Source organism: Toxotes jaculatrix, chromosome 19, assembly GCF_017976425.1.
Source record: "Toxotes jaculatrix isolate fToxJac2 chromosome 19, fToxJac2.pri, whole genome shotgun sequence".
NCBI classification, from domain to species: Eukaryota; Metazoa; Chordata; class Actinopteri; family Toxotidae; genus Toxotes; species Toxotes jaculatrix.
In genome coordinates this window covers 18,222,381-18,250,315 of record NC_054412.1, presented here as the reverse complement: position 1 = coordinate 18,250,315, position 27,935 = coordinate 18,222,381, and the positions used below count along the sequence as shown (strand labels likewise).

The 27,935-nt window shown below is 41.0% G+C and overlaps 1 protein-coding gene across 1 annotated transcript in view; it reads left to right on the top strand.

Moving 5' to 3' along the window:
* The window catches only part of ptchd4 (patched domain containing 4), a 29,356-nt gene extending 5,955 nt beyond the window's left edge, over positions 1-23,401 (top strand). Inside the window, exons 2-3 of the mRNA XM_041064773.1 lie at positions 3,937-4,432; positions 21,720-23,401. Of these exons, the coding sequence (XP_040920707.1) occupies positions 3,937-4,432; positions 21,720-23,401 (2,178 nt within the window). The remainder of the gene's footprint in view (positions 1-3,936; positions 4,433-21,719) is intronic.
* The last annotated feature ends 4,534 nt before the right edge of the window (positions 23,402-27,935 follow it).

Below are 27,935 nucleotides of genomic sequence, written 5' to 3'. Positions count from 1 at the left end.
AAGTTATAGAAAACGGGGCTAAATGAAGAAACGAAATTAACATATCAAGGAGAAATATAAGGATTGAAACAGAAAATGTGAGATGTTCGAGTTCTTTGGCTGTGGCTTCATCTCGCATTCATACCACTGGCAAGCACATTACAGTTCCAGCGGCCAGTGGTTAATTAGGGTTTGCTGATTGCTAGTTGAAGTGCCAAAAGTGTTACAGCAACAGATTGGACGTATGGCAACGCGTGTATGTGATTATCTGCTGATAAACAATGGGGCCCAAATATTTGAATTCTCCTCTAACTGACAGTCGGGCACAGTTGGTCTTAGATCAGAGGTGTCAAACCTGTTCCACAAAGGGCCGGTGTGGCTGCAGGTTTTTGTTCCAACCAAGCAGCAGCACACCAGACTTGACTCATTTAATCAACTGATCTCAGTCTTCAGAAAGCTGATTGGTCAAACTGTGTGCTCTTGATTGGTTGGAACAAAAACCTGCAGCCACACCGGCCCTTTGTGGAACAGTTTGACACCCCTGTCTTAGATCATACAAATAGAAAGGACTGTTTTCCAGCTCTATAGTTCCAGAGGTGAATACGGAAGCTCAGAGCGGCCATGGTTGTGCATATTGTTTTCGCTCTTGTTATCATAAGATCACATCTTAATAATCTCATGATCTTGGGATAATAAGGTTAAAGTTTATGAACCGTCCTTACTCTAAAATATAAGTGATATAATATTTCCACATCAGGAAACGCCAAGACTCTGGGCCGAGTTTCCGTAACTATTTCATACTCGTTCCATTGTCTGCCAACAGAAACAGAAAAATATGTAAAGGAGGACAGCTTAACTGGGAATTCGGCTGTATATAATTACTGCATTATTGTGTTCATGTTGACAACAACACACCTCTCTGAATCACAAAGAATAATTAAAAAGTTAATGATAGTTATATCACAGAGAGTGATAATATTTAACGTTTCATATGATATTATGAAATGAATCTTGAGATAACAAACTTAAAGTATAAATCTACAGCAAAAATGTTTTCTTTTTAATTACATGATTGGACTCAAGCTTGTGATTTGTCTTAATCAAATGTTGTGGTACTTACTGTCAAAGCCCATTATCTAGAGAAAAGAGTCTGATATCTCGTGATAATGAGCTTATTCAGTTGTTATCTTGTGGTATTAAGGAGCAAAAAATAGCAACTTTGGCTGCTCTGGGCTTCCATAGTTGAAGGCTCTGGTGGTCAAAATTGATTTGTATAAAAAAGACACACAGGTGTGTCATTTCTGCGTTACATTTATCCTAACACTAATAAAATTGTGTTAGACAAGATCAAGCTTCTTGTTACATTCATGAGAGGACAGTGAAATTGAGTGCTGGATTGAATTAAGTTATTGAGCAGTTTGGGTTGTATGCTGCATGACAATGTCAAGCTAAGGTCAGTGTTTGATTTACACCCCATTCTCTTTAATAAATCATAAAACTGGAGGTGAGAGCGGCAGCGGTGAGGCAGCAGGAAAACAGCTGATGTGCAGAAGGAGCTACTGTGGCACTTTAGACGCTGCAGCAGAGCTGATGTGATTGGAGGATGGGAGAGAGGACGAGGCACAGGAATTGGCTGACGAGGTTAGGTATACATGTGTCAATAACTGGTTTGCCCCAGGCCGTGTTTTGGTGCTCGGGCAATAAAAAGCAGTCAATAGCATTTTCAGCATGAGATACACAAACAGATGTATAGAAGCAATATTGTTGAAATCAGTATCAGGATATTAACATGAATACAACAGTATATTGAAAGGATTACTGAGAATTAGCGTCGTCATCAGGTCAAAACTTAACTGACTTGCCCACTGACATTCTATGACGCTAATGACGTCCATGAGCCACAGTTCCTTTGTTTAAGTTTGTCGGAAAAACCAGGAAGCACCTCTCCCACCAGTCACGTCCATCTTTTGTCGCAAAGCTGGAGAGATGTCACATCCCCCGTTTTCACATATCACTCATCTTCTCACAGACATCACACATACACACATACTTGCTTTTGTGTGGTTCCCCCGTCTCCACCTACTCTCACTCTGTCATTCTTTCTCTCGCGCACGACGGCGTTTTCAAAAGTTGAATTGAGCAAACATTTTGTTGCAGATACAGAAGTTAGTGTCCTGATAATGTCTCGTTATGTTACAGCTGGTTACAGGTATGTGTGTGTGTGTGTCTGCACTGTGCACAGTCTAAGCATGGAACAGCTCAGTGTGGGATGAAAAAGTTTATAAATCAGTGTGTTGGGAATGTGGAGATTTATTTGAAATGCTTTAGTTAAGTTGGAAAGTCGGTGTGGTAGATGGATTTCAGCTTTGTGCAATTACACAAGTGCAATGAGAGCTAATGCTTTCTGAGTTCCCTCAGCAATTACTGAGTGATTACATTACATAAACACACTTGTATACTGCCATGAAATGACAGATCTGAAGCACTGAGTCGGATTGTTTTGAGAGTAATAATGTAGCCCAGAGTTAACGTGCACATATTGCTTCATATGCTAGTATGCAGTGGACACTGTAGATGATGTATTGGAGGTAGTCAGCTATAAAGTTTGACAGGAAATCTGGCTGTTGACTTATGGACGGGATTAATTATGTGACTTGAAGATGCAGTTACCGCCATGACCGGTTTATTCTGCTGCCCAAATAATGGCAGAGCACAATAACGCATCCATCTTTCGTCTCGCTGCTCCCAGAATTTGAAGCAAACAGTCACAGGGATTTATTTATCTAGAAGCGTAAGATTTATATCAAGCTCCCCGCTGTGAAACAGCATATTGTGGTTGTTTGACTGTGCTGGATTATTGTGTTCATAACAAGATAAATCATATCTACAATAAGCCGCAAATTAAAGTTGACATTGTTAGAATAACAAAACAGTGTCATGTAGCGGTTCACATTCACATCACAGTGTTGATTGTGTGTGTGTGTCTTATATTCCTAATTAAATGGGCTTGGGAAATATTTATTGTGTCAGTGTTTTATAATAATGTATATTATATTGCACCATTGAACCTGATGAATATAGCTTTGATATATGTGCGTGATTGCATTAATCATAACAAAATTAAGGAAATGTGCTGCATTTTTATGTGTGTGGCACCCGAATGTGGTTTTGGGTGTATTTGCTTTCACCTCTTACCCGGGTGGAGCTAACTGACAAACATAGCATGCAGCCAGTAGTACTCCTTTAAAACATCTCTCCAGAGGCCTGTGGGTGACTAGTAGTAGCTAAGTGTACCTAAATTCTTATAAACTATAAGAATTTATAAACTATTGTACGTTTGTGATTCCTGTATAGATACTGTATTCATCCAGGCAACACTTTTAGGTTAAACATGAAGAAGGTTGTGCCAACAATAACTTCGTACCTTATTATACCCTGATTTGTTCCTGACAGACTAATGCCACCCGCACTTACTGTCCCAGCTGTCTTATTGAACCCTTCACTGCCCTGCACAGTTCTTATTGCACACTTCCATTACCTCCAAACTTTTGACACTGTGATGTTTTGCATTCACTGTATAATGAAATTAATTTACTGTGGAGCTCCACATTAATCTTGACAATATATAACCTGCTATGTCCACAGCTATAATCAGAGTTCAGGTTAAATAGTGAATCAACACTGGAGCAAATAAGGCAGGAAACTACTGCAGCACTGCTCTCTGTGGACTGGAAGGTTCTGGACACATACAGCTGGCTGTTTCCCAATCACTGATGTCAAAGAAAGTGTTTGCTGTCTACTGTCAAGGACAATATAACTATATTTAAGTGATGGGGTTGTGGCCATGGGCCTTAAAAACAGCTACAATGATGTGAGTTTTACGAAAAATTGTTCTTTCATCAGAGTTGATGCCAGATAACTGGCTCTAACTCCTCTCTAACTCTAAATCCTCTGCAGAATGGCCGCGTGTCCTTCATCGGCCACCAGCTGGGCGGCGTGTCCTTCTCGCCCAACAGCCGAGACCAGCAGGTCAAGTTCGCCCGCGCTGTCCAGATCACCTACTACCTCCGCAACCATGGACCTGTGATGCAGGATGCCATCGCTGAGCGCTGGGAGAATGAGTTCTGCGCCCTGGTCAGCCGGCTGTCCACGGCCGAGGCGCCCCACGCGCCCGACCAGCTCCACATCCAGTCGCTCACCTCCTTCAGCCTGTGGCGGGACTTCCACCAGACGGGCGTGCTGGCCAAGGGGGAGGTGCTGGTCAGCCTGGTGCTGGTGCTTCTAGCAGCCACCATCTCCAGCTCCATGAGAGACTGCCTGAGGGGGAAGCCGTTCCTGGGCCTCCTGGGCGTGCTGACCATCTGCATTGCCAACGTGACGGCCGCGGGGATCTTCTTTATATCAGATGGGAAGTTCAACTCTACGCTGCTGGGGATCCCATTCTTTGCCATGGGTGAGTGGGAGTGTGGGTCATGACAAAGCCTGACTGTGTTTTGTATCTGTGTGTGTGTGTGCAGTGGTTAGTTAAGGGGCTTATCAGGGTTTGACACACACTGTGGGTTGATTGGAGAAGGGATTAGCGGAATTGTGGCTTTTCCTCGGAGGGAATGCCGGCACTTCATTGTTGTTGTTGTTACGAAACACAGAGAGTGGCATGTGTGTGTTTCCCTGTGTGTCTCTGCAGTTGCACTTCTGCGGCACATTTTTTGCTTGGCAATTTTGCATGTTTTAGTCTGTGATTTTTGCGTTGAGGACACAGTTCCTCAGGTGTTGTGTGGGTTTTTTTTTTTCATTATTTCACAGAGCATCATGTGACATTATCTTCAGTATGGATTTACTGATATTATTACAGTGCATATCAACCGATGAGAACCAAAACTATCAAATATCACAGTGGAAATTAAAATGCTGGAATTCATTATGAAGACACATTGGAATAAATTTATTTAATGTTTGAAATCTGCATATTCATTTGCATAATTTTGCAAATTCACATTTCAGTGGTGTCACACAACCATGATATACTGTAACGCATTGTTTGCAGAAACTGGTTGTTAAGAAAGGATTTATTTGCAGTGTGGGCAGCAAATATGGCAGGATGGCTCACAGTAAATGCAGAATGAGCAAAGCTGAATTATCAAAATTCATGCATTCGAGTCGATCATGGTACAACTGTGATGTTAAAGAAAGGAAAAGATGGTTTTCAGGGGACATGACTTTTTGTACAGTAAGGAATGGCTGTGGTTCAGATGACATTTTAGTTTTAAATACGGAAAATTCACACTAACGCTTTGCCACTTCTCTGTGAACATGAGTAATGAATTCTTGATATGAAAAGATGATTAAGTACTATATTGAACATTAACTTCCTTTCTGTGCTGATACTGATAAAGACATTAGGTTCAAATATTGTTTAGAGGCACAAATTTTAGTTGATTTTTAAATTAATAATTGATTTTGACTTTGAAAAGCTAAAACAACTTAATTGTCTTATTTTTCCCATATGTTTTGAAATAAAGGATAAATTGGCCAACAAATAAGAGATCAGAATATTTGCAATATATTAGTAATAACCAATACAAGATCACATGAATACATGTAATGTTGTATTGGTTGGTCACTGGGATATATCTGTTTTTCCTGTACACTCGTACCTCAGACTCTGTTTCTCTCCCTCTGACTCTTCCCCTTTTCTCTTTTCTTCGTCTCTTTACATCTTCAGTTATACTTTGTCCATTTACTCTACAGTATATGTTGCATTTCCTCCCAGTGCACTCCTAAGGTCACTGGATCCCTGGGGCTTTGGTACAGCTCTGCTGCAGGCCGGAGGACATAAGTGAAGTTTAAGTAAGACTCAGAAGCAGGAGGCTGGATCAGCTCCTTGTGACCTAGAGGCAGGGGAGGAGAGGAGAGGAGAGGAGAGGAGAGGGGGGTGGGTTGCTGAGAGAGGCTAAAAAGTAAAGTCAAGGAGAAAAAGAGCGCAGGGAAAAATAATGTGTGATATACAGGAAAGAAAAAGGGAGGGTGTAGAGAGAGAGGCAGGGGACAGACAGACGGAGGGAAGAGGTAGAGGAGAGGGGAAGACAGAGAGAGAGTCACATACAGATGGAGGAGGTGGAGAAGGGCGAAGGAGATGGAGAGTCTTGATTAAGTCTGTAATTTCATGTGACAGGACCTCAGAGGCAGCAGATGTCCACCCTCCTCTTGGGAGGTCCTAACTGAGGCACACCCCTATCACTATATCAACGCCACATCAGGGCAGACACTGAGAACTGAAATGGATACTGATACCCAATCTGTCAGTGCGGCGCCCCCTGTTGAGAACTCATCACTATTTAAAGCTTTCTTTGGAAATTCATTTCAAGAGCAACTTGTAGGTTGAATTCCTTACTGAATTTGAGCTTAAGGTTAAATGGGAATTATGCAAATGATTGAAATTCTGATTTGGTTTCTTATAATTATATATATAATCATATAGGGCAGTATGCCCACAGTGCACCTTGTGGTAGTAGACAGTAGTGAGTCTGGGCGCTTGTCAGTTGCTAAGTTTTGTAGGCTATAATATTATCCTGTCTAATATCTCTGTGATTGATTAAGCATGGGCCACTTAGCTCATACCTATTTGGCAACACTTTGTGAAAGAAACATTCCTACAAATGTAGGTTATCAGATTTATCATTATTATTATTGTTGTTGTTTTTATGGAACATTTTGGGACATAGATTATGCTAACGATGAAATCTCATGTATTCGCAGCTCCTCATGAACAGGTTGCATTTATCAGGGTTAAATTAGCGATTTATACCATACTTGCAAAGAGAGTTTGGTAAATTTGACTTTGAAGGCTTGTATTAAGAAACTTCTTAGAAAAATAATGAGAGGGGCTAGAAAAATGTTTTTCCTCCATGCCCAGTGATGTCTGGAGCTAGCAGTGCTAGCTTCCGTGCTTAGGTGAGCTGTGTGCAGGTGAGGAGGCAGGACTGTTACATCTGAAACAGAAAAATGTGGTTGTGTCATATGTCTGTCAGTACGAGATATGACTAACCAAGAAAGCTGATCCTTTCTAAGTAATTCTACATTAGTTTGTGCTGTAAGCATTAGGAGATCAGTACCTGTTTTGGTGATGCCTAGTCTGGTGTCATAGCAGAGCTTACAGCACACGTTAAGCGGGGCTATGCACTTCTTTCAAGGTTTGGAAAGCCCCACCACCCACACACCTCCACACACCTGTCAGATGCCAGATGAAGGGTATCTGTGTCAGACCATTTTTGAAACTTTCCAAACCCAACAATCGAACCTTCACACGCACTGTGCAGAAACGGGAAAGGAGCCAAGGATTGAACTTCTCTCCCTATCTCTCCTTTTTTCTTCTTCTTTTGTTACTCAACTATTTGTGGCACGTTTCAAGCAAACAACAGAGAGTGACATGATGAATATCTTCCTCGAGAGTCTGCGAAAATATGCAGTCACCCGTTTTGTCATGTCTCCTTTTTTTTTTTTTATGATGGCTGGCTTTTCACTCATCCACCTTCTAGTGTGTTCTCAGTCAGCATTTTTAATAACACCAGTTCCAAGAGATCATCATAAAGTGGCCCTAATATCATTAGCTGGTCGCTTAGTGAGACCCCTGTGCGGCTCGGCACTGATTCTCCTCCCACCACAGCTCAGTTTCTCATTGGTTGCTGTTAATTTTTCCCTTGGATACTGTACAAGCTCATAAATACAAAACAGTGATTCATCATATGCTCATAAATGTGTATTTTGTAAAAACTAGCTTTTGTATATGCTTTTATTGTTCTTAAACTTGACCTAGCTTAAATGCTCTTCCACATGTGGCGTCACGTTCAGTTTCACCATTTTGAGGCAGACATGGAAGCTGACTCTCAAAAATGTGTCCCAATGTCAACGTCACAGCTCAGCAGATATGTAAGAGCAGTACAGCTACACAGATCTGCATACGATAGCATGAAGTCAGTCGACTGGATTGTGGCCCAGTTTTTGGAAGAATATTTTATATTTTCGACTCTGCTGTGTTATTTTGAGCTAATGAGTTAGCCTGAAGCTGCTGGTGTCTGTCAGCCACATGCTAACAAACGTCTTTGCTGAAGCAGAGGTACACAGACTCTGCACAGTCCCATGATTCATTCATGGGGGCGATATATCCACTATACACCTAATTACCTTATCTGAACATAGTCCCATGGCTTCTTAGTTGGTTCGTGTTCCCTTCATCTCCTCTGTGGAGACTACAGTAACACTTGAGGTCCCAGTGAGCTGTATAAAACCCCTGTGTGTGGAATTGTTATGTTATCATAGAATCCTTGAGATTATATTGACGGTCATTAATGTTGTGCGTTGTTGTTTTCCAATGTTTCTTTGAAATGTTACCACAAAAAATCCAGACATTCAGAATGCTACACAAAGGTGCATTAATGTTAAATGAATTACTTGCAAATGTTAAAGTCAGTCATGTGTTGTCATTCTATTCTAAAATCCTGCCACTCCATGCAGTGGCTCCAGAAATGACTAAGGCCTGCTTTGCTGCCAGGCTGGGCAGAGTCTCTGCTAATGTCCTCAGATTGGATTTGAGCTGGACGTAATGAATTGTTGGACTTGTCTGGGCAGTTTTAAAACCTGCTGCACAGCCGTCAGGTCAACAGCAGAACTGTTACAGAAACTCAACCATACTACAAGACAACTTTTTTTTAGGATTCTCTTTTGTATGAGAATTACAGACTCTGATGTACCTTCATAACCACAATATGATCAGTGAACAGTGCAAGGCTGTTTTTAGAGCTCCACTTGGCAAGGTACTTAACCTCCTCCATTATTGTGCCATTGGGCACTATAAGAATATAAGTGAGTAAGAGTGTATCATTAAAATATTCTTTTTTACTATCAATATCCTAATAAAAACATATTATATGGTCTTTGCTACAACACTCTGTTTAAGGCATGTTGGTAACCAAGTTCATAGAGCTCCATGAGAGCAAATTCAGAACCATAGCTCACCAAAAAAAAAAAAAAGTGGAGCTCCATCACTGTGAAGTAGAAAAGGTGTAGAACAACCCAAATTTCCATCCATCCCTAAAGCTCTCCATCTATCAGGCCTGAGTGGTAAAGTGGCCGGATGAAAGCCACTTATAAGTAAAAGCTAACCACCCAAATGGTGTATGTCTCTTGGCATTTAAAGCCGGAAAAGTTTCTGTCTGATGGGATGGAAATTAAACTCTGACATAAATGCCAAGTGTTATGTGTGGTCAGGCGCAGTGGTAGTGGAGGTACAGTGGTTACAGCATCCTGCTGCTGGGAAGTTTTTAATGGTGGTGACTAAAACAGAAAAACAAAAGCATTTTTATTTAAAATGTTTGACCCAACATTTGATGTACACTTGTATACCCAGCACATAACCATAGAACTTCACATAAATCTAACTGGATTATTATTTGCAGCACTGTGACAATGTTTGACAGCGTCCACGTGTACAAGAGTGAATTTCCTTCCCTCTGTAGATGAATCTGGTTTGTTAAATGTAAAGCTGTGTCATGGTTTCCCTTTATCTCTTTCATCAGAGCTTCCTCTCACTTTGTAGTAAAACTAATCCATTATTCCCTCTGAACAATCCACATAATGTCATCTCTGGCCTTTGAATCGTGTAGAGGAAGAAAGCCTGCATGGGGCAGGTACCTCCATGTGTCGGCGGACCTTCGTTTAATATGGAGCAGCATCTCCTCCTGTCTGTCTCCCCTGTGTCTATCTGCCGTGTCATCTGCGAGCTGGCCAATTACTGCTGAGCTGAGCTTGTCACTTCGTTCTCTCCCTGGATATGTGATGGCTGTTAGAAGTGTAAAAACAGGCCGGGAGAGGAGGAGAGGAAAGAAAGCAGAGCAGGACTCATGAAACATACATGCTGTGACATTACAGAGGAAGTGGCCCGGATCAACCTGACCTTCCTAAACTGTGTTGTACACTGTTACTGTACATCCTACTGGGACAGGATGGTGCTGCATGGTGCAGAGCTGTACTCCCATTTTATTCACCTCTGTCATAGTTTGATAGAATAAGAATATAAATTGTTTTAAACACCTTCCACCATGATCGATCACAAACATTCGTACTTTTACACTTAACATCCCATGTGTGGTCACAGCAGTATTTGGGTAATGTTGTATGGACGTGCACTGCAAAGGGACATCACCACCTAAGATGGTAGTGTGTACATTGCTAGCTAGTTAAAGCTAATGGCTATACTGTCAATACTTTGGCAGCGCTTGAGCTGTCTATAAACAGAGACTGCATTAACAAATTGCAAATTCATGAGAATATTGTGAGGAGAAATTCCTTTGTTTTTTCTCTGAGTGGGTCGATTTTACAGCTGGAAAATAAATTTACCACTGGTGGAAAAACTATGTCATGTTAATGGAGTTTCTAAATTGTCTGGGCATTTCTGTACTGCAATTTCTTGTTATTTACTAGTCAGTACATACACCAATACTGATATTTATACTGTAAGCTAATACTGTTCTCTGTATCAGAGAGCAGATTTATCTGTCTAGCTCTAGAGCCAACAATTAAATTTTCTGTCACAAAAAAAATAGACCCCAGGTTTTACAAAGTAAATAAAATAAACTGAGCAGGAAATGCTTCAAAAACTTTCTGGTTCTATTTAACAGCTCTGCATTTTAGCTGTGATCCATTTTGGATGTTAGTTGTTCATCTTCTCCGTCCCCAGGACTGCTTTGGCTCGAGGCCCTCCATAAATTATACCAAATATAATGTACTTAATGATGATTTATAGCACTCGTCCTCTCTTTTATTAAGGAAAGGAATCGTTTTCTAAAAAAAAAAAAAAAAAAAAAAAAAAAACCATTTTTCTTTGCACATACCAACATGTTTAATGCACCTGGAAATTGGTTAGTGTAGTTAGTAATGTAGCAGGTTGACTTACTGTTATAGCAGGAAGGGTGATTATGTTCAGTGTTTTCATGTGACGTTCTCTCCTCGTGCCTGCTCTCTGTGTTCTGCCACATCAGTCTGAAGCTGTGATGTTCCTGTCAGTGTTACTGCATGATTTACAAGCTGTTTAGAGTTTTCTCTTTCTGGACACTGATGTTTTCACGGACTGGTACATTTTTTTTTTTTTTTTTTTTATCCTGTGAGGGCAAGATAGATAGTGACACTCGACTTTCACAGCTAGTTATGCGCCTTGGCCATCACTTCTGACGGTGAAAGGCCTTCTGGGAATTCCCATCCTCTTTCAATAAGTAGCACTGGATGACTGATGATCGATCTGTGGATGTTATTGCTGTGAGTGGCTCTGGGATGATGGAGGTATGACGGCTTCAGGGTCGTTATTAAGGAATGCAGGGAGGAATAATAAAGCAGGTCCATACATTAATTAATGCAGCTCCAAGATGATATGGTCCCAAATGGTAAAATGCAGTATTTCTGGAGGAGCAAGTCATTACAATATCCCTGATGTTTCCACCAGAATTTTAATGTTGCTGTGGGCAACAGGAAGACAGATTTTATTCTGGGAGCTAGAATTATTCCTGGCCTCATTTCCAGTATCATGTACTGCTTTTATTTAGCCTTTCCACTCATCCCTTCCCTTCTCAATCCAAAACTGTGTAACCAATGTTCACTAGCCTGTATCACAGGATCTTTAATTGATGACTGTGAAACTGGCACTTTGTTGTATTTATCACATAAGAGCACTGTGTTTCCAGCAGGTAAAACTTCGGTGTTTGGTAGAAAAAGTCACAGTTTAATTAAATCAAACAACACAGTTTGTGATTGTTACATTCTTCCAACACAGGAGGTTTTAATGTTTGCTGAAAAGAGGAAACGTAATTCTGTTTATCTGAAAATCCTCCATTGCATGTCCTCTATGTGCAGCATGTATGTTTTGTATGTATTTGGCTACAACAAGGCAAATCCAGCCTCAAGTGCTGCACACTGCCAGATATCAAAGGGTTGTTTTTGTTTTTGTTAAATGTCTTGAACAGATTACAAATTTGACCTGATGCTGATAACAAAGGTTCAAAGGATCAAAAAAATTATTACAATTTGGCCTGAGGGGAGCATGAATGTCTGTTACATATTTTACAGTAATCCATCTAATAACTGTCGAGACATTTCACTTGTCTTCAAACAGGTCAGAGACAAAGTCCTAGATAAGTATAGATCAGGGTTGGGCTATTAAAAAGAAATCACAAACTTTGAATACCCTGACAAGAACAGGCGGTCCACCAAACCTCACAGAGCAGGCAAGGAGAGCAGAGATTCAGCAAAAGCACCTCTTTAAGCCGTACACTTCACAGAGTAGGAGCTTTATGGAAAAGTGGCCAGAAAAAAAATACCACTGCTTAAAAATAAAAATAAAAAATAAAAACATGTTTGGATTTTTCCCAAACAGCATGCGGGTTTCACTGAAGAGGATTCTCTGGTCAGATGAGACTAAACTTTTTGACATAATGGGAATCGCTATGTGTGGTGAAAACCCAGCACTTCCCATCACCCCGAGAGCACCGTGCACGCAGTGAAGCCTGGTGGTGAGAGGCTTCATGCTGTGGAGATGCTTTTCATCGGCAGGGGGCTGGAAAACTGGTCAGGACTGAGGGAAAGATGGATGGGATGGCACTAGCTGGAATCACTCAAGACTTCTTTTCTTCTGTTTTAATTATTGTTTGTGTCGCAGTAAAAAAATCTCTAAAGTGGTAGGCAAGTCTCCTTCAGTAGAAGGTGGTGCCCCAGTTTTCAGCAAAAACAAATTTCAATTTAAAGTGTTGTTTTCCTGCTACATTAATATCCTTTTATTATCAACACAAAGCTGCTTGTTCTCCAAAATATTACTCTCCAAACCAGATCTGAGTTGTAACGTGGATTGCATTTTGCAGCATTATATTTGTGTTTTCAACTAGAATAAAATAATCTTCTTTTTTTCCCCACGGAAACAAAAGTCAGGTACAGCTGTTCACACCAAGGCTTCAGTAGTTTATTTTGACAGCACTCTATTTCTAACTTCTGGATCTTAAAAAAAAAGCCGAATTCGAACGAACACGAATTCTCAGCAGATGTGTTTAAACGAACTGATGCTCAGGCACTGACTCCAACAGCAGCTACACAACCAAGCAGAGACACACCTGATGATCTGCTTTACAGCCTCATTTGTCAGCCCTTTACATGACAGGCAAGTCATTTGTATTCCCTACTGCCACACGATGCGTTTTTCAAAAACAGTAAATCTGATCTGCAGTTAAAGTTGGATGGTTTGAAACTCCACAGACAAATTTAACCCTAAAGCTACAGACTAAATTTTAAAGTTGGAATCAAACCCTCAACTGAAAACTGGATTCTTTGCAATAGATTCTCAGATAAATCTTTGTCTATCATCGTTTCTCTTTCAAAGCCTGAACATGAGCGTGGTCAGCCACAGTGGTCTCATCTATTGTGTCCATTCCCCCCATGGCATCAATGAAAAACTATACAGCTGATGGATTAACATCATGTGTTATCCTGTGAGGGATCTGATCTGACACCTGTGTTGATTAAAATTCTGTCACATTTTACTGCATGCTGGAACATTAATAGATTAGAATAATGAAACTTTAATACTGTATGCTATGGTTGGAATTTAAATGTTAGCATGAGCAGTGTTTCTCATTGGTTTTCTCAACATCGACCTGCTGGTGTGGTTATATTGAGTAGCGAGAGAGAGAGAGTGTGTGTGTGTGTGTGTGTGTGCGTATATATATTTATACATGTATCATGTGTGTCTTTTTCTTATTATGTCAGAAAGTATTGATCTTCACATTACTGTTAGAGTTCGCTGGTCAGGAGATGGCTGACTGACACACACACACACAGCATGCTCTACTCAATATAACCATACCAGCAGGTCGACGTTGAGAAAACCAATAAGAAACCCTGCTCATGCTAACATTATTTAAATTCCAGTCCAGTAATTTTGATTGTGCCCAAAATGAACCAGAAGGACAGAGTGCAGACCTCCACCAAGGCCTGTGCCAGAAAACATACACCAGACATTGGAGAATAAAACTGAAATTCATAGTAAATGATCAGGATCTGTCTTCCCTGGCTCATATCCCATCTCTCCACCAAGTTCAGTGCAAATAGGTTTAGTACAGTTTGCGTAATTGTGCTTTTTGCGTAATCATGCTGACAAACAAACCAACCCACAGACACAGGTGAAAACCCAGCCAGAGACAACAAAGATTAATTAGAACAAGCCACACTCCCACCTACATTTCACCCTCTCATTAGATTTGCCATTTGTGTGTGTGTGTGTGTGTGTGTGTGTGTGTGTGTGTGTGTGTGTGAATATTGACCGGGATGAGAGCCACTCTTACTGATGAGAGCCAATGAGCAGGTGTGTTGGGGGGCTAATCTATTTTTAATGGAACATTCAGCAGGAAGTGGGGTTTTGAAAGGACAGTGCTAAGTGTGGCATCAAAGAGTCGGGTGGTCTTGAATGTTTAATGGATCGACAGCAGAAAGGTCTGACTTCTGTTAACTGTGCACCATCCTTCCTGAGTGTCTATTTTGGTCTGTTGTGGTATTTTTGTGCGCAGCGTGTCACTAATTGCTTGTGAAGTCATTTCACATCAAAGATGAGATTGTGACAGCGATGTTTTCCTCTTAGGTTTTTTTTTTTTTCAGAGTGGTGCTGATAGCTGTGGGTTTTCTGTGACAGTTATGTAAACTATTAATCACTTGAGGAAAATTTAGAATCAAAAAGGCATTTGATTTGTTTGGTGGCTGCGTGTGTGTGTTCCCTGCGCTCTGTCTGGTTTTGACATCTGCACACTGACGGTAACATCTGAAGGCAGAACTGCATCCAGTAAATTCTTACACATATACACCCCAAACTAATTTTCCATTCCTCACTTTCTCTTTACAGAACTCAGTCAAAGCCCCAAACAGCAAAACTCCCAACAAAATGCTATACAGCAAAAAGAAAAACAGACACTGGAATGTATTATAAAAGTTTAGCATCTCCAGTGAATTAATTAACTCTCAGCATCTTATGTAACAGACCTTTCTGCCAGAGTCAAAGGAAAACACAGAGATCTGATTGTGTATAGACAGAACTGAGAATCTGTTCCAAAGTGTCCAAACCATCAGGATTTCTCAGCTCTATCAGCTCTTTTTATCGATGTTTCTCTGACAGCTGCACACTGCTAAACAATGACATCAAATTCATGCATCTACTCTGCTGGAGACTTGATGATGATGACGACAGTGCTTGTTGTAATCCAGTGTTTCTCCATACGTGGGAGCACCTTATTTCAAACACACTAACTTTTGGACACACGCCTGTCTGAGCTGCGTGTGCTGCAGTAACCAGTCTCTCCCACCCAGCACCACAAGGAAATTCTCTACACTCCTGACAGAGCAGCACGTCCGTTACTGAGGGCAAATATCCTATGTCATAATAACGTTAGCGCCACACAGGCAGGGTTAGCAGATTTTTTACTTTTACACCAAGAAAACCTAAATGAAAACGAATGCTGTACAAATTTTCTCTCATTTCATCCATTTTAGATGACGACAGACTGTTGCTACAGCTAACTCTCAGGCTACTGCCTGTGTTCACACTCAGAGACACACAGAAATTTGATATTATTATAATAATAATAATAATAATAATATTATTATTATAATATTTGTAATAATATATATTCATAATAATATCCAATTCCCGTCCCATCCCTATAGTGGCATCAGTAGTTTAATACAGATGGGTTCTTTTTTTTTTTTTTTTCAGTCTGAAGTGTAACAACATCCAAAGTAATGCCATGGCTTGATAAACAGCTTGGGTTGTTTAGCTGTCCTGTAACTCAAACCTGATCATGCTTTTAGTGCTGTTTTAGTGTGCTGTAATATGACTGACGGGGACCGGTTTGTGGGTTATGTATTTGCAGGCAGACACAAAGAGAAAGAAAGGTTCTATAAATAAATTAAGATGCGCATACACACAAATGCAGGGAGCTCACTCACCTGAAAACAATAAAAGTCTGAACACTGCACCTCTTCAACAGACAGAGAAGCTATTTTATTAGATTGTCACAACAATAAAACCATACTGCTGGAGAGCGCTGAAGAAAGCAGGAATAATGACATATATATATGTTAAAAACATAAATATATTTAGCAGAAAAGCAGCAGTAGCATACTTTGGAGGTTTTCTTGCAGAAGGAGAGGGACTTAAAAATGCAAATCACCAAATTTGCTGTTTCACACCTGGAGGCAATTCCAGAAAATCTGTTTCAAACCCTGCCAGACTCCTACTCAAAATCCAGGATAATATCGCTAGTGAACTGCATGGGGGGACAGTGTGAGTGTATGTGGGTGAGTGTGTGCATACATTAATGTGTGCATTATTAAATGTGTTTTTTTTTTTTTTTTAAAAGCAGAGGAACTGTATAAAAGTTTTGCTTGTGATGCAGATTTCAGTTTTTATAGGGTTTCATTCTGTCTGCAGTGACTCTACTTGGTGCACAATCATTTAAACCCAGCAGCATGGAAGTTCTGTGTTAAAATATCTGGTTATTGTGTGAAATAACCAAACTTTGGCCAAAAAAAAAAGTCTTTCTTCTAGGTTTTCAGGATCTTTAAGGCTAATTTGAAGCCGGTGAGAAACAAGTCCCTGAACTTGTTAGTTTTTGTTAATTGCAGTCTGATTCTTTGCCTGAGCACAGTTTGTTAGTCTCATCCTGCAGTCCGGGTAATGATAGTGTCTTTCAGTAGTCATTACTCCTGGATGTGAGCCCCTGCAGCAGGGTGAAGCTCACCTCCAGCAAACAGTGTACGAGCTAACAGCTGCAGTTAACCAGGCCAGCAAGTGTAGGTAGCACAGAAGAAATGTGCGCTTGAAATTAAGAGATAAATTTGTAGAAATTTCCTTTATGGTTGTAAAAAAAAAAAAAAAGAGAGACTGAGGTTTCTATGGAGTGTTATCGCTCATATATTGATTTGTGGAGATTGCTTTTGGGTTCCCCTGTGTTCATTCTCACTTTCATTCCCTTCATCTGTTTTTATTGAGTTTGGATCACTCTTCTGCCGCGGGACCTCCTCCTTGCGACATTGGCTCCTCTGTCATCACCACCTGTGTGATAACCCGGCGTGGTTAACAGTCATCCTGATTGGAAGAATCCAATCGGTGGGTCGGAGCGGCTGATGTGCTCTCTCGCCACATGATGGATGTGCCTTTGGAGCCTAAGAGCCACAGAAGTTTTAGAGCAGCAGCTTAGTTTAATGACTCAGTGGCTTTTTGGTGTGGGCCAGGGGAGGAGGGGAGGGCAAAAGCAGCCAGGGCCTCTATTATAGCATCGCTGTGGTCAGGCTGTGAGACTCTCATTTGGGCAGAAAATCGTCTACAGGACAGCTGGTGACAAACTGCCCTCTTACAATCCATTCAGGCCTGTACCTGCATCTTGGAGAAGCTTTAGATATAAAATCTCTTGCCTCTTCATCTTTCCAGGCTGAGCTACAGCTTCTCATCTTTCTTCCTCTCTTTATCCATCCCTGCTTCCTGACACGCTGCGGCAGTGGCTGGCAGACATCACAGGCGAGTCCCCGTTAAACAGAAGGCGAACAGGTGACTCAGTCAAAGGTTGTAGAGGATGTATAGAGTCTCTGAGTTGTGCAAGACAGCAGCTGCTGTCTTGGTGAAAAAATTCATCAGTGTTGTAGGTGAAAATGAGCAAAATATTGAAAGAGACAAGCAGGGCCATAGCCCGAATCTCAGAAATCCTGAGGTCATGAGCATAAGTGCCCGGTGCGACTCCAATAAAGTACATAACAATAGTCAAGCCTGGAGGAGATAAAAGCATGCATGACCCAGACTAGACATTAGATAATATTAATAGTGCAGGTACTGGGACCAGGGGAAGGAGTAATTAAAAGGGTCTTTGATTTATAGTCATTCAAATGGACATTCAGCACTTAATCTCAAGCTTTTGCCTTAAGCTTTTGTTGCTGTATCTGTCAAACCTTTGTGTTTGGTGGTTCATTTCAGTGGTTCATTGTAGTTTCTGAATGGCAACCATTGTCTTGCCAACTTATTTTCCCAGTTGACACAGCAACTGTTGCTGAAAGATTCTGTCAGATGATTTGCTGACTTTTTAATGTCCTTGAATAGTTTGATAACGAAGACATGCCAAAAGGTCTTAGATATGTATTTGATGGCTAAATACTTGATGTGTTTATGTGGTTTGAATAAAAGGTGAAACTAGCACTCGCAGCATTCAAGGAGGCGGAATTTCCAACCAAAACAGAGGAACTGTTGGACAAGAAACAGCTGAATCTAGAGCCACAACACTGATGCCAACAGAGCTTTTTAGACAGTTGATTAAAATAGTGTTGTCTGCTGTATTGAAAACTGAACTAAAGATGGCACATGAAGAACTGAAGTGGAATAATAGAACAGTTAGAACAGTTTTTAGATGTTTTCCAGGCTGACATTACTCGTAGCAGGTTGATATTATCATCATGTCATTGTAGTCAGCTGTTCACGGATATTTTGTGGACCAAGTGTTGGAAGTTCTTCACTGCAGCTGCCAAGAAGTGTGTTACACCACCTGCAGTCTCATACATAGAGGAAAAGGGGAGGTGAAAAGATGCAGACTTGTTCATTTGCCGTCTCAGTGTGTGCGTGTTTGTTCCAGAGTGTGTTTGTGTTTGTGTGTGTGTGGGTGTCTGTGTGTGGGTGAAGATGACGAGAGCAACAACAAATGAGAGTCTGGTCTTCCCTGCAGACTCATAGTTGTGGCTATAAAGATGGTAGTCATACTGTGTGTGTGTGCGTGCATATGTGTGTTTATGCTCCGTTGTTTAGAGGACACTAGTTTAGTTTCATCAAAGCAATAACCATAGCCAATGGGACTACAGTCTGTCTGTCAGCCTCAGTTGCTGTGTTACCCCAGCGCCCCCCCCCCCATCATCCATTTGTATTTCCTGACAGAGAGGTCCCAGTAAAAATGGGGACGTTCAGTTTTTGCATCTTTCAGTGTTCAGACAATGAGAGAACTGCTGGCTTCCTCCAAAGATGATTAGCATTGAGCTTCAGTCCATGCTTCCAGCCATGTGCTGCTCCCCCTCCTGCTTTGTCACTTTCTCACTGATTAAGGCTCCTGCACCGTCCACACTGAGCAGGCTTTCCTGGTTTCCCTTCATTTGTAAACTCCGTTACTGAGTTTGTATGTAAAGTCTTCCCTAAGGTTTTAAGAACTAGAGTGAGCAGGAAAGTGTTCATTCTGTTATTGTGTGTATTTGTGAAATGTATTTTAAAACCTTGTCATTTTACTTTGTTATGAAACAGCATTTTGAGCAGGCATCAGGTCAGATATGTCCCTATGTGACTCCAAATAGGTTCTATATTAGCAGACTGATATTATCTTTGTCATCTACTTTTAGCCATGCAGCACTTAGACCAGAACAGTTTGCTAAATGCCAAATTAGACCCAACTGTCAGTTCTTTGAAAATGTAGGTGTTACTTTATTTCTATTTGCACACATTTCAGAGTTAGTGATAATTATGCAGGTTAAAATGAAAGTGATTTGATTATGCTAACCCATCAGATATTCTGTGGTCATCTAGCCTGATTTTAAATTGCATTATTATTAATAATTTGAGTAGTATTTATTCTTTTTATTACTCTTATTATTTGTGAAATCGTCCCAGTTTACATCATTACTCATCATCATCATATACAGTGTTTGTGTCAGATCAGATATGTCCTTATTCTGTATAACCTATTTTATTCTTCACTGTAAATTGCAATTATTCAGTTTAAATTCTGAATATTTAAACTGAATAACTGCAGAACATGTATGATTGGCTGCTCCATTGGCAAAAAATAAATCAGTAGTTTAAAATTAATAAATTGTTGTTTTCAAGGACAAATGACAATGATTGGATGGTTCTAGTTTCTAAATGTGAGGATTTACTGCTTACCTCTGATTATAAGATTTTAACATAATAAGTGCTAGTTACTACATTGGTCAAAGCATCTTTGTCAGAATCCTTCTTCAGTGGTGTTAGTACTGATACTAACCCGGAACACTTTACCAGATGGGCTCATTGTTATTATCCACCTCCACCTGCCAGCAATCAATCATTGTAATGAATCCCCAAGCTTTTCCAATCATGTCTAGAAAATGACTCGCTACTTAACATCCTATTTGGTAGCTGGTGAAGGGAAACGCATGCGGGTGTCCTTGGTGTAACGTTGGAAAAACCAGGGGTGTGAATTTCCTCTCTCTCCACACCCTTTAAACCAACTGACACTAACTAATTGACTTGCAGCACAGCTTAATAAAACTAAAAGCAGGAAGAGCCAGCTAGCTGACTCATTACATAGGCCTAATCCTTTATAGTTAATTAACTTTTTTTTTTCCCTCTGTGTCAAACAAGGGGAAATTTTTAATACTGTCAAGGGCAGAAATCCCCCTTACTTCCCTGTCCACCTGCTAGATCTGAAAGGAATATATTAAAGCTGATGTTAGCAGAGAAACATACAGATGGGCCAAATCCATTGTTCACTGTGACTGAAATATGTACATGCCGGTGAATTAAATTAATTCCAGTGTTAAGAAATTCTTTCTGAACACATTCCCTCACTCACTCCCCAGAAGTACTTTCCCCCACTGTAAATTTCTGCTTCAAATCTTTCTTTTTTTACATATATATATGTATATCCTTCATATTCCAAAACCAAATGAAAAAAATGAAATACAGGCTCCTTGACAATGAAACAATACCATCTGTTTCAGTTCTCGTATAAAATCCATGAGCCTTGGCTGCAGAAGCTATGCAGAAGAAGTCAGTCAGGGGCATGGATCAGAGTTGCAGCATATTAAAAAAAATTAGTCGTTGCTGTTGGGGGCCAAAACACAGCACCATAGGGGCTAAGACAGCACTGTGGTTGCAGAATTCATACAGAATTTATTAATTATTCAGTTTAATCAGTTTTTGCAAACTTCAGCTTCTGCTCATTGGTCGTAGCACATGTAACAGAATTTTAAAGTAAGCAATATTCAGCTCGAGATTTTCAAAGGGGGAAAAATATTTCAGCATCTATGAGCTGAAAGTTATTAGCCTCTTGAACCACACCTGCCATCACAGCTGTGTGTTGTCATATACTCTGTAATACAACATTGCACTTTAATATCATGCTAGTACCACAGGGTGTGGAAAAAGCATGTTGTCACCACTAACCAGCCGAGCTAGATAATAAGACTATATGTGCTGCCTGTGTTTTTAAAGTCAGGAGCTGGATGACTTCTACTGAAATGCACCTCAGGAGTCATAGTTAACTTCACAAAATTGTTCTTCCTGCTTTGACATCTACAACAAAGCATACATTTAAAGGGGCTATGTGTGGGAACTGGGTAGCTGTTTCAATCTGTAGGCTACTTCAAACAAAGAGGGAGCAGCATATTACCAGAAAGTTGGGGTGTCCATCCCTATTGTTAGAAAGACGGAAATGCAGTCTTTGGTCGCTCCTCCACCCCTCCTCCTCCTCTGTGCCATAGCCGTCCATCGGACATACCGGGACAAGCATGGGCGGTGCTACAAAAAAAATCAGAAATGCTTCTGGCACATGGACCATTTCACTTCCTTAAAATGATCTTATCATGCAAATAAAACATTTTTCCACACTGTCATTTTTGATGTACACAGTGTTAAGACATCTCTCTCTCTTTTCTTCTAGGCCATGGAACCAAAGGAGTGTTTGAGCTGCTGGCAGGCTGGAGGAGAACAAGGGAAAATCTCCCCTTCAAGGAGCGCGTGGCAGACGCTTTTGCTGACGTCATGGTGTGCTACACCATGACCAGCTCACTCTACATCATCACTTTTGGCATGGGAGCTAGTCCTTTTACCAACATCGAGTCTGTGAAAATTTTCTGCCAGAGCATGTGTGTCGCCATACTGGTTAATTACTTCTACGTTTTCTCTTTCTATGGCTCCTGTCTGGTGTTTGCCGGACAGCTGGAGCAGAACCGCTACCACAGTGTTTTCTGTTGTAAAATCCCCTCAGTGGAGTATCTGGACCGCCAGCCCACATGGTTTAAAACTATGATGAGTGACGGCCATGACCTGTCCACGCACCATGACAGTGTTCCCTACCAGAATCACTTCATCCAGCACTTCCTGCGAGAGCACTACACAGAGTGGATTACCAACACTTATGTCAAACCCTTTGTGGTCATTCTCTATCTCATCTACGCCTCTTTCTCATTCATGGGATGTTTACAAATTAGCGATGGATCGAATATCGTCAACCTGCTGGCTAGTAACTCTCCGAGTGTTTCATATGCTCTGACCCAGCAGAAATACTTCAGTAACTACAGTCCTGTGATTGGGTTTTACATTTACGAGCCCATCGAGTACTGGAACTCCACAGTGCAGGAGCACCTGAAGACTCTGAGTCATGGCTTCAACAAGATCTCCTGGATGGACAACTTTTTCCACTACCTGCGGGTGGTGAATGTGAGTGCGTCAACCAAGAGTGACTTCATCACCATCCTTAAAGGCTCCTTCCTTCGCAGCCCGGAGTACCAGCACTTCACTGAGGACATCATATTCTCCAAGAACCGAGAGACGGACGAGTACGATATTATTGCCTCACGGATGTACTTGGTGGCGCGAACAACTGAGAAGAAGCGCGAGGAGGTGGTGGAACTTCTGGAAAAGCTTCGTCCGTTGATGCTAATCAATAGCATCAAGTTCATTGCCTTCAATCCTACGTTTGTGTTCATGGACCGCTACAGCTCCTCCGTCATCTCGCCCATCCTGACCTCAGGCTTCAGCGTACTCACTATTCTCATCCTCACTTTCTTCTTGGTCATCAACCCCTTAGGAAACTTCTGGCTCATCCTCACAGTAACATCTGTAGAGCTGGGCGTCCTGGGTTTGATGACCCTCTGGAACGTTGGCATGGACAGCATCTCAATCCTGTGCCTTATTTATACCCTCAACTTCGCCATGGATCACTGTGCACCACACCTGTACACTTTTGTGCTGGCCACCGAGCACACTAGGACGCAGTGCATCAAGTTGGCACTGGAGGAGCACGGGGCTGCCATCCTGCAGAACACATCCTGCTTTGTGATTGGGATCATGCCCCTGGTGTTTGTGCCTTCCAATCTGACCTACACACTGTTCAAGTGCTCCCTCCTCACTGCGGGCTGCACTGTGCTGCACTGCTTCGTCATCCTGCCGGTCTTCCTGACCTTCTTCCCGCCATCGAAAAAGAGACACAAGAAAAAGAAACGGGCCAAGCGGAAAGAGCGGGAAAGGGAGAGGGAGCGGGAAAGGGAGAGGGAAAGAGAAAGGGAGGAGATAGAGTGCATTGAAGTTGGGGAGAATCCTGATCATGTGACAAACGTCTGAGTAGTTTGTAATTTTAGCAGTGTGTATCAGTGGGTATCCGTCAGTTATTGGTGGATGAGAGGTGTCCTTCAATTGTGAAGCGCCTCTAGAGGTGCAGGGGAGTCCGATATGTCCCCTGAGGAGTGGGCACTCGTCACTCCTAACCAATAGCAGCTAAGCTGGCCAGAGTAGAGCGCAGCCCCACTGGTCAGTCATTCAGTCCTTCAGTCTGGACAGTGTATCTCATTTGCACAAACTGCAACATGCTCATGGTTCTAAAGCTCTTTCCCAACTATTTGGTATAAAAAAAAAAAACAAGTTAGTTGCCAGAACCAATGCTTGCTAAATCTGTAAGTAAATTCTAAACATACAGTATGTTAGTCCATTTTAATATTAGCAATTCTATGTTCATCTCCTGCAGCCCTTATCTCAAAGGTAGTGAGTGAGGAGCATAGCAGTCTGTTTAAAGTAAAGACGCTTAGACAAGTTGGTGAAAGCGCATAGGGTGATTACACAGAAGTGTGCAAGTTAAAACTGTGCAGAGGACGACCGTGCACGCACCTTACTCCTCACACCTTGATAACAGCAAAAAGAAACAAAACCAAATTCTGTGGAAAGAGAGAAACTGTGGCCCGAAAGCACACTGCATGCTTTTCTGTAACATGAAAAATAGCTGAACAGCTGAACTGGGCAGATGGCATACACTGTGTCCATTATGAAGAATTATCTTGCACAATGCATTATGTGAATAGAACTGACAAGGTTTGTGTACACAGGAGGCAAATATTTCTGCTTTGTTCAAGAAGTCATATAAGGTCTTAGGCAATGGCAAAAGAAACTGCAGTGGGCTGCAGCGTATGAAGAGAAAGTGATAAGTGACTATTGTGCAGCAGTATTTAAAAAGGCAGTAAGCCTGATTCTGAGACTATGACGTCAGTAAATCCTAAACTGCTTTTGCAGACCAGTAAAACCAAAAGTGAAGAGTGTTTCCGAGGCTGGGAATAGCAAACTTCTAACAGACTGATAACGTTGGAAAAATTCTGTGAGAGTACGAATGTCTTTGTGATCCATTTACAAAAGCTCGCTGACATGGCACTGGTAATTGGAAGGTCTGAATGTGTTTCAATACTAGCAGTGGTGCCAAATGGTGTACAGAATTTTTTGTTTGTCAGATTTCTATCAAAAACAAACAAAAAAAAAAATCAATAACTTTGAACTTTCACACAAATCAACAAGACTCATGGATTGTTCCAGCTAATTTAATTGATTGCTGTTCAGTGTTGTGTTCAGGTCTGTGAAGCAGATTATGAAGCAGGCTTAAAATTAAGCAGTGAGACACTTTTTGTAAAGTACACCGTCTATGAAAAGTGTGAAAAACTGATAGAGAGCTGGTTTTGTTCCAAATGTAAGAAAATTCCACTCAGAGTCACATTGATATTTTAATAAAACAACTTAAAATCAAGCCCTGCAACATAACCTTGCTGAAGAGCATGTTGTTCACTCCATTTGTCTAGACACGAAATAGTACTTTAAAAAATGCATCATTGTTTTTTCTCAGTATTTATTTACTTCTTTTTTTTAACGCATTTGTAGTCAATATTTTTCTGTTGACAGTGGATCAAATGACGAAGTGCAAAATGGAAAGGGGTCGATCATAGTAACGAAGTCATGGAGAATTATCACCTGATTCTGCAATTCCCCTCAGCTGTGCAGAATTTTTTTAGCATCTTTCAGCTCATTGTTTTGGTTGTACAACCCTCAGTGTTACTGTTTTGGTTCACTATCACTACTCTCATCAGCCTCATTTCCTGCAGAAGGCAGCTTTGGCCTGTGAAAAAGCTTTATCAAAGCCTCCTTATGCTATGTGTCCTGCACCAAACAGCAAACTAACTTAGCAACCAGCAGATGAACATAGTGGAGTACTTAGCAGTGAAAGAGCCAGACATTTTTCTAAGGAGTTGGTGGAAACCAAAACAGAGCTAGCAGGAGATTAAATATTGGACTGATCATCTGGTCAGAAACACAATTCCAAATGAATGTCAGTGTTGCTCTGAGTCTGCTGGATGTGTACATAGCTAGTTGTTTGCTAATTTGCCACAGCTATTTAAAAAGGTGATAAATTGTCCGTGTTCAGTTTTGTTCTATTGCTCCCACATGGCCAAAAAGGAAAATCAATTAATTCTGCTTCGATGAACGCTATTTCCACTACACCTAAGTCCATCATTGGTTAATATCAGCAGCTTGACAAACTGGATATTATGGACAAGCTACTAGCCAGGGAAGAATTGGTCATGATGTATAATAGTCTGTGTTAGGAACATTGCATAGTTTTTTTGTTTGTTTTGTTTTTTATACTTTCAAATTAATCCTTTAACTTTATTACAATCATGAATGATTCACATAGAAGCATATACACTCACTGAGCACTTTTATAGGAACACCATACTAATACTGAGTAAATCCCACTACAGACTCAGGTCTCTGTTCTTGGCTGACAGGAACCTGAAACGTGTTGCTCATTCTGAGATGCTTTTCTGCTCACCGCAGTTTAAAAGAGAGGTTATCTGAGCTACTGTAGCTTCTCTATCAGCTCCAACCAGTCTGGCCATCCTCCTCCTCCTCCTGACTTCTGTCATTAGCGAGGTGTTTCTGTCCACAGAACTGTCCGGTCTGGAGTTTGAGTAAACTCCAGAGACTGTTTTCTCCATTCTTAACCGAAGCTCCTGACCTGTATCCAATCAGCCAAACGAGTGGAAGATTGCATAATTGCATTAGCTGGTATACGGGTGTTCCTACTTAAGTGCTTGTTGAGTTTATGAAGATATATATGAACACACTTTATCTTAGACTATGGACCGTAAACCGCAGGAATTGTTTCACTTTTGCTGGAAAACCTGTAGAACCTGTAGAACACCTGTAGGCCTGGAGTTGGTCTTGTCCAATATTTTGATCTTGCCCTAATACTTGAAAAAACATTCCATCCAAAAAAAACAGAACTCCCTATAAACACCCCTCTTCAATATTCAGTCTTAGAAGTTGAAAATGGCTGCTGTTTCCCCATTGGGTAAACAGTATTATCTATGTCTGCCAAAGCACGATAAGAATCTCTGTTGCAGTCCCAAAACAAACACACTCAAGGTCAGCAGGCCCAACAGATACCAATCTCACATTGACCTCTGGCAGGCACATCTTAGCTAGTGGCATGTGATAGAGAGGCCCCATGTGTGAGCAGATGTGGCCGATTGCAGACCAGTCAATACCTTCTTAGCAGACTGACTGGTTCTTGCAGGGCTGTCATTGAGAGGACACTGCTGTCTCATTTCTTTGCGCTGCCACCAAGGCAGTGAATGGCTCTCACACAGGTCAACTAATCAGGCAGCTGGAGGGAGGTTAGAATGTTCATACTGGACCAAATGCCAGTGAGAGGTATGTGTTGATGTGTTTGACAAACGAGTGCATACAAAACGCTATCTTATGTAAATGAATATCAGTAAACAAATGAGGAACAAAGGTGAATGAATCATCTTGTACTTGTCATATTTTACCGTGAACACCATTTCCTGCTTTTGTGGAATTAGAAAGTAATACTAAATGTTGAATTGTCAAGAACCTTATATCTTTCATCCACGAGGCATTGCCCTACTTCGAAATGAGTTTGTGGCAAGCTACTTCCTGTAGCAGCTGGAGTGAACATCACATTATGTAAAAGCCATGTTATGTATGTATAGCAGGAAGGCATGAGATGTTAGAAAAACAGGAAAGAATTGCAAATCTTAAATAATTTACTTCCCAAAATGGACTGTGTTTGCATGGCACTGTATTGTATGTATGCATGTATTTAATTTTTCTGTATGAAGTCTGCGTATTATTTTATTTTATTTTATTTATTTTTTGGCTGTTGTTTCTATGGGTATTCTGTAACACCATGTGCTGCAAAAGAAAAAAAAAAGAGTCATATCTGTTCCAAAACAAAAGCCAGAGGATACCATGTGTAAAATACCTGTAAATTACTCTTTTCTATTTTTTCTAAGAAAAAAAATATTCTATAGAAAGATTTTTAATGACAGAATTTTCTTAAAAAAAGAAGAAAAAGGGGAAAAAGTTGAACACAGTAGGCCAGTAACAAACAGTGGAATGTTACCAGTATACTAGATCTTATTCCTTGCACACTACAGTGTCAGTGTTTGTTGATGATTCACATTTTTATATGGGAAACTGTTGCCACCATTTTATTGTTTGTTTGTGTGTGTGTGTGTCTTGACTCCTTTATAACCTCCACTTGGCCCTCATGTCTAAAGGACAGTTCCTGTATTTTTAAATCTGGGTTCCATTTCCCCTTGTTTTGGGCTCTAAATGATTAATAGAGGCAAAAATATTTGTGATCAGTCCATTGTTGAGCGGGAACGCTATAACCTGCCACCACAAAACATCTGCAACGGTACCAAAAGGGACATTTGCTCATGTCAAATTGTGGCAACAAAATGGGTTGCCAGACTTCACAAAGCTCTCACAGACTACCTTCTGCTGAGGTTATGGCCAGTTGTACTACAAATGG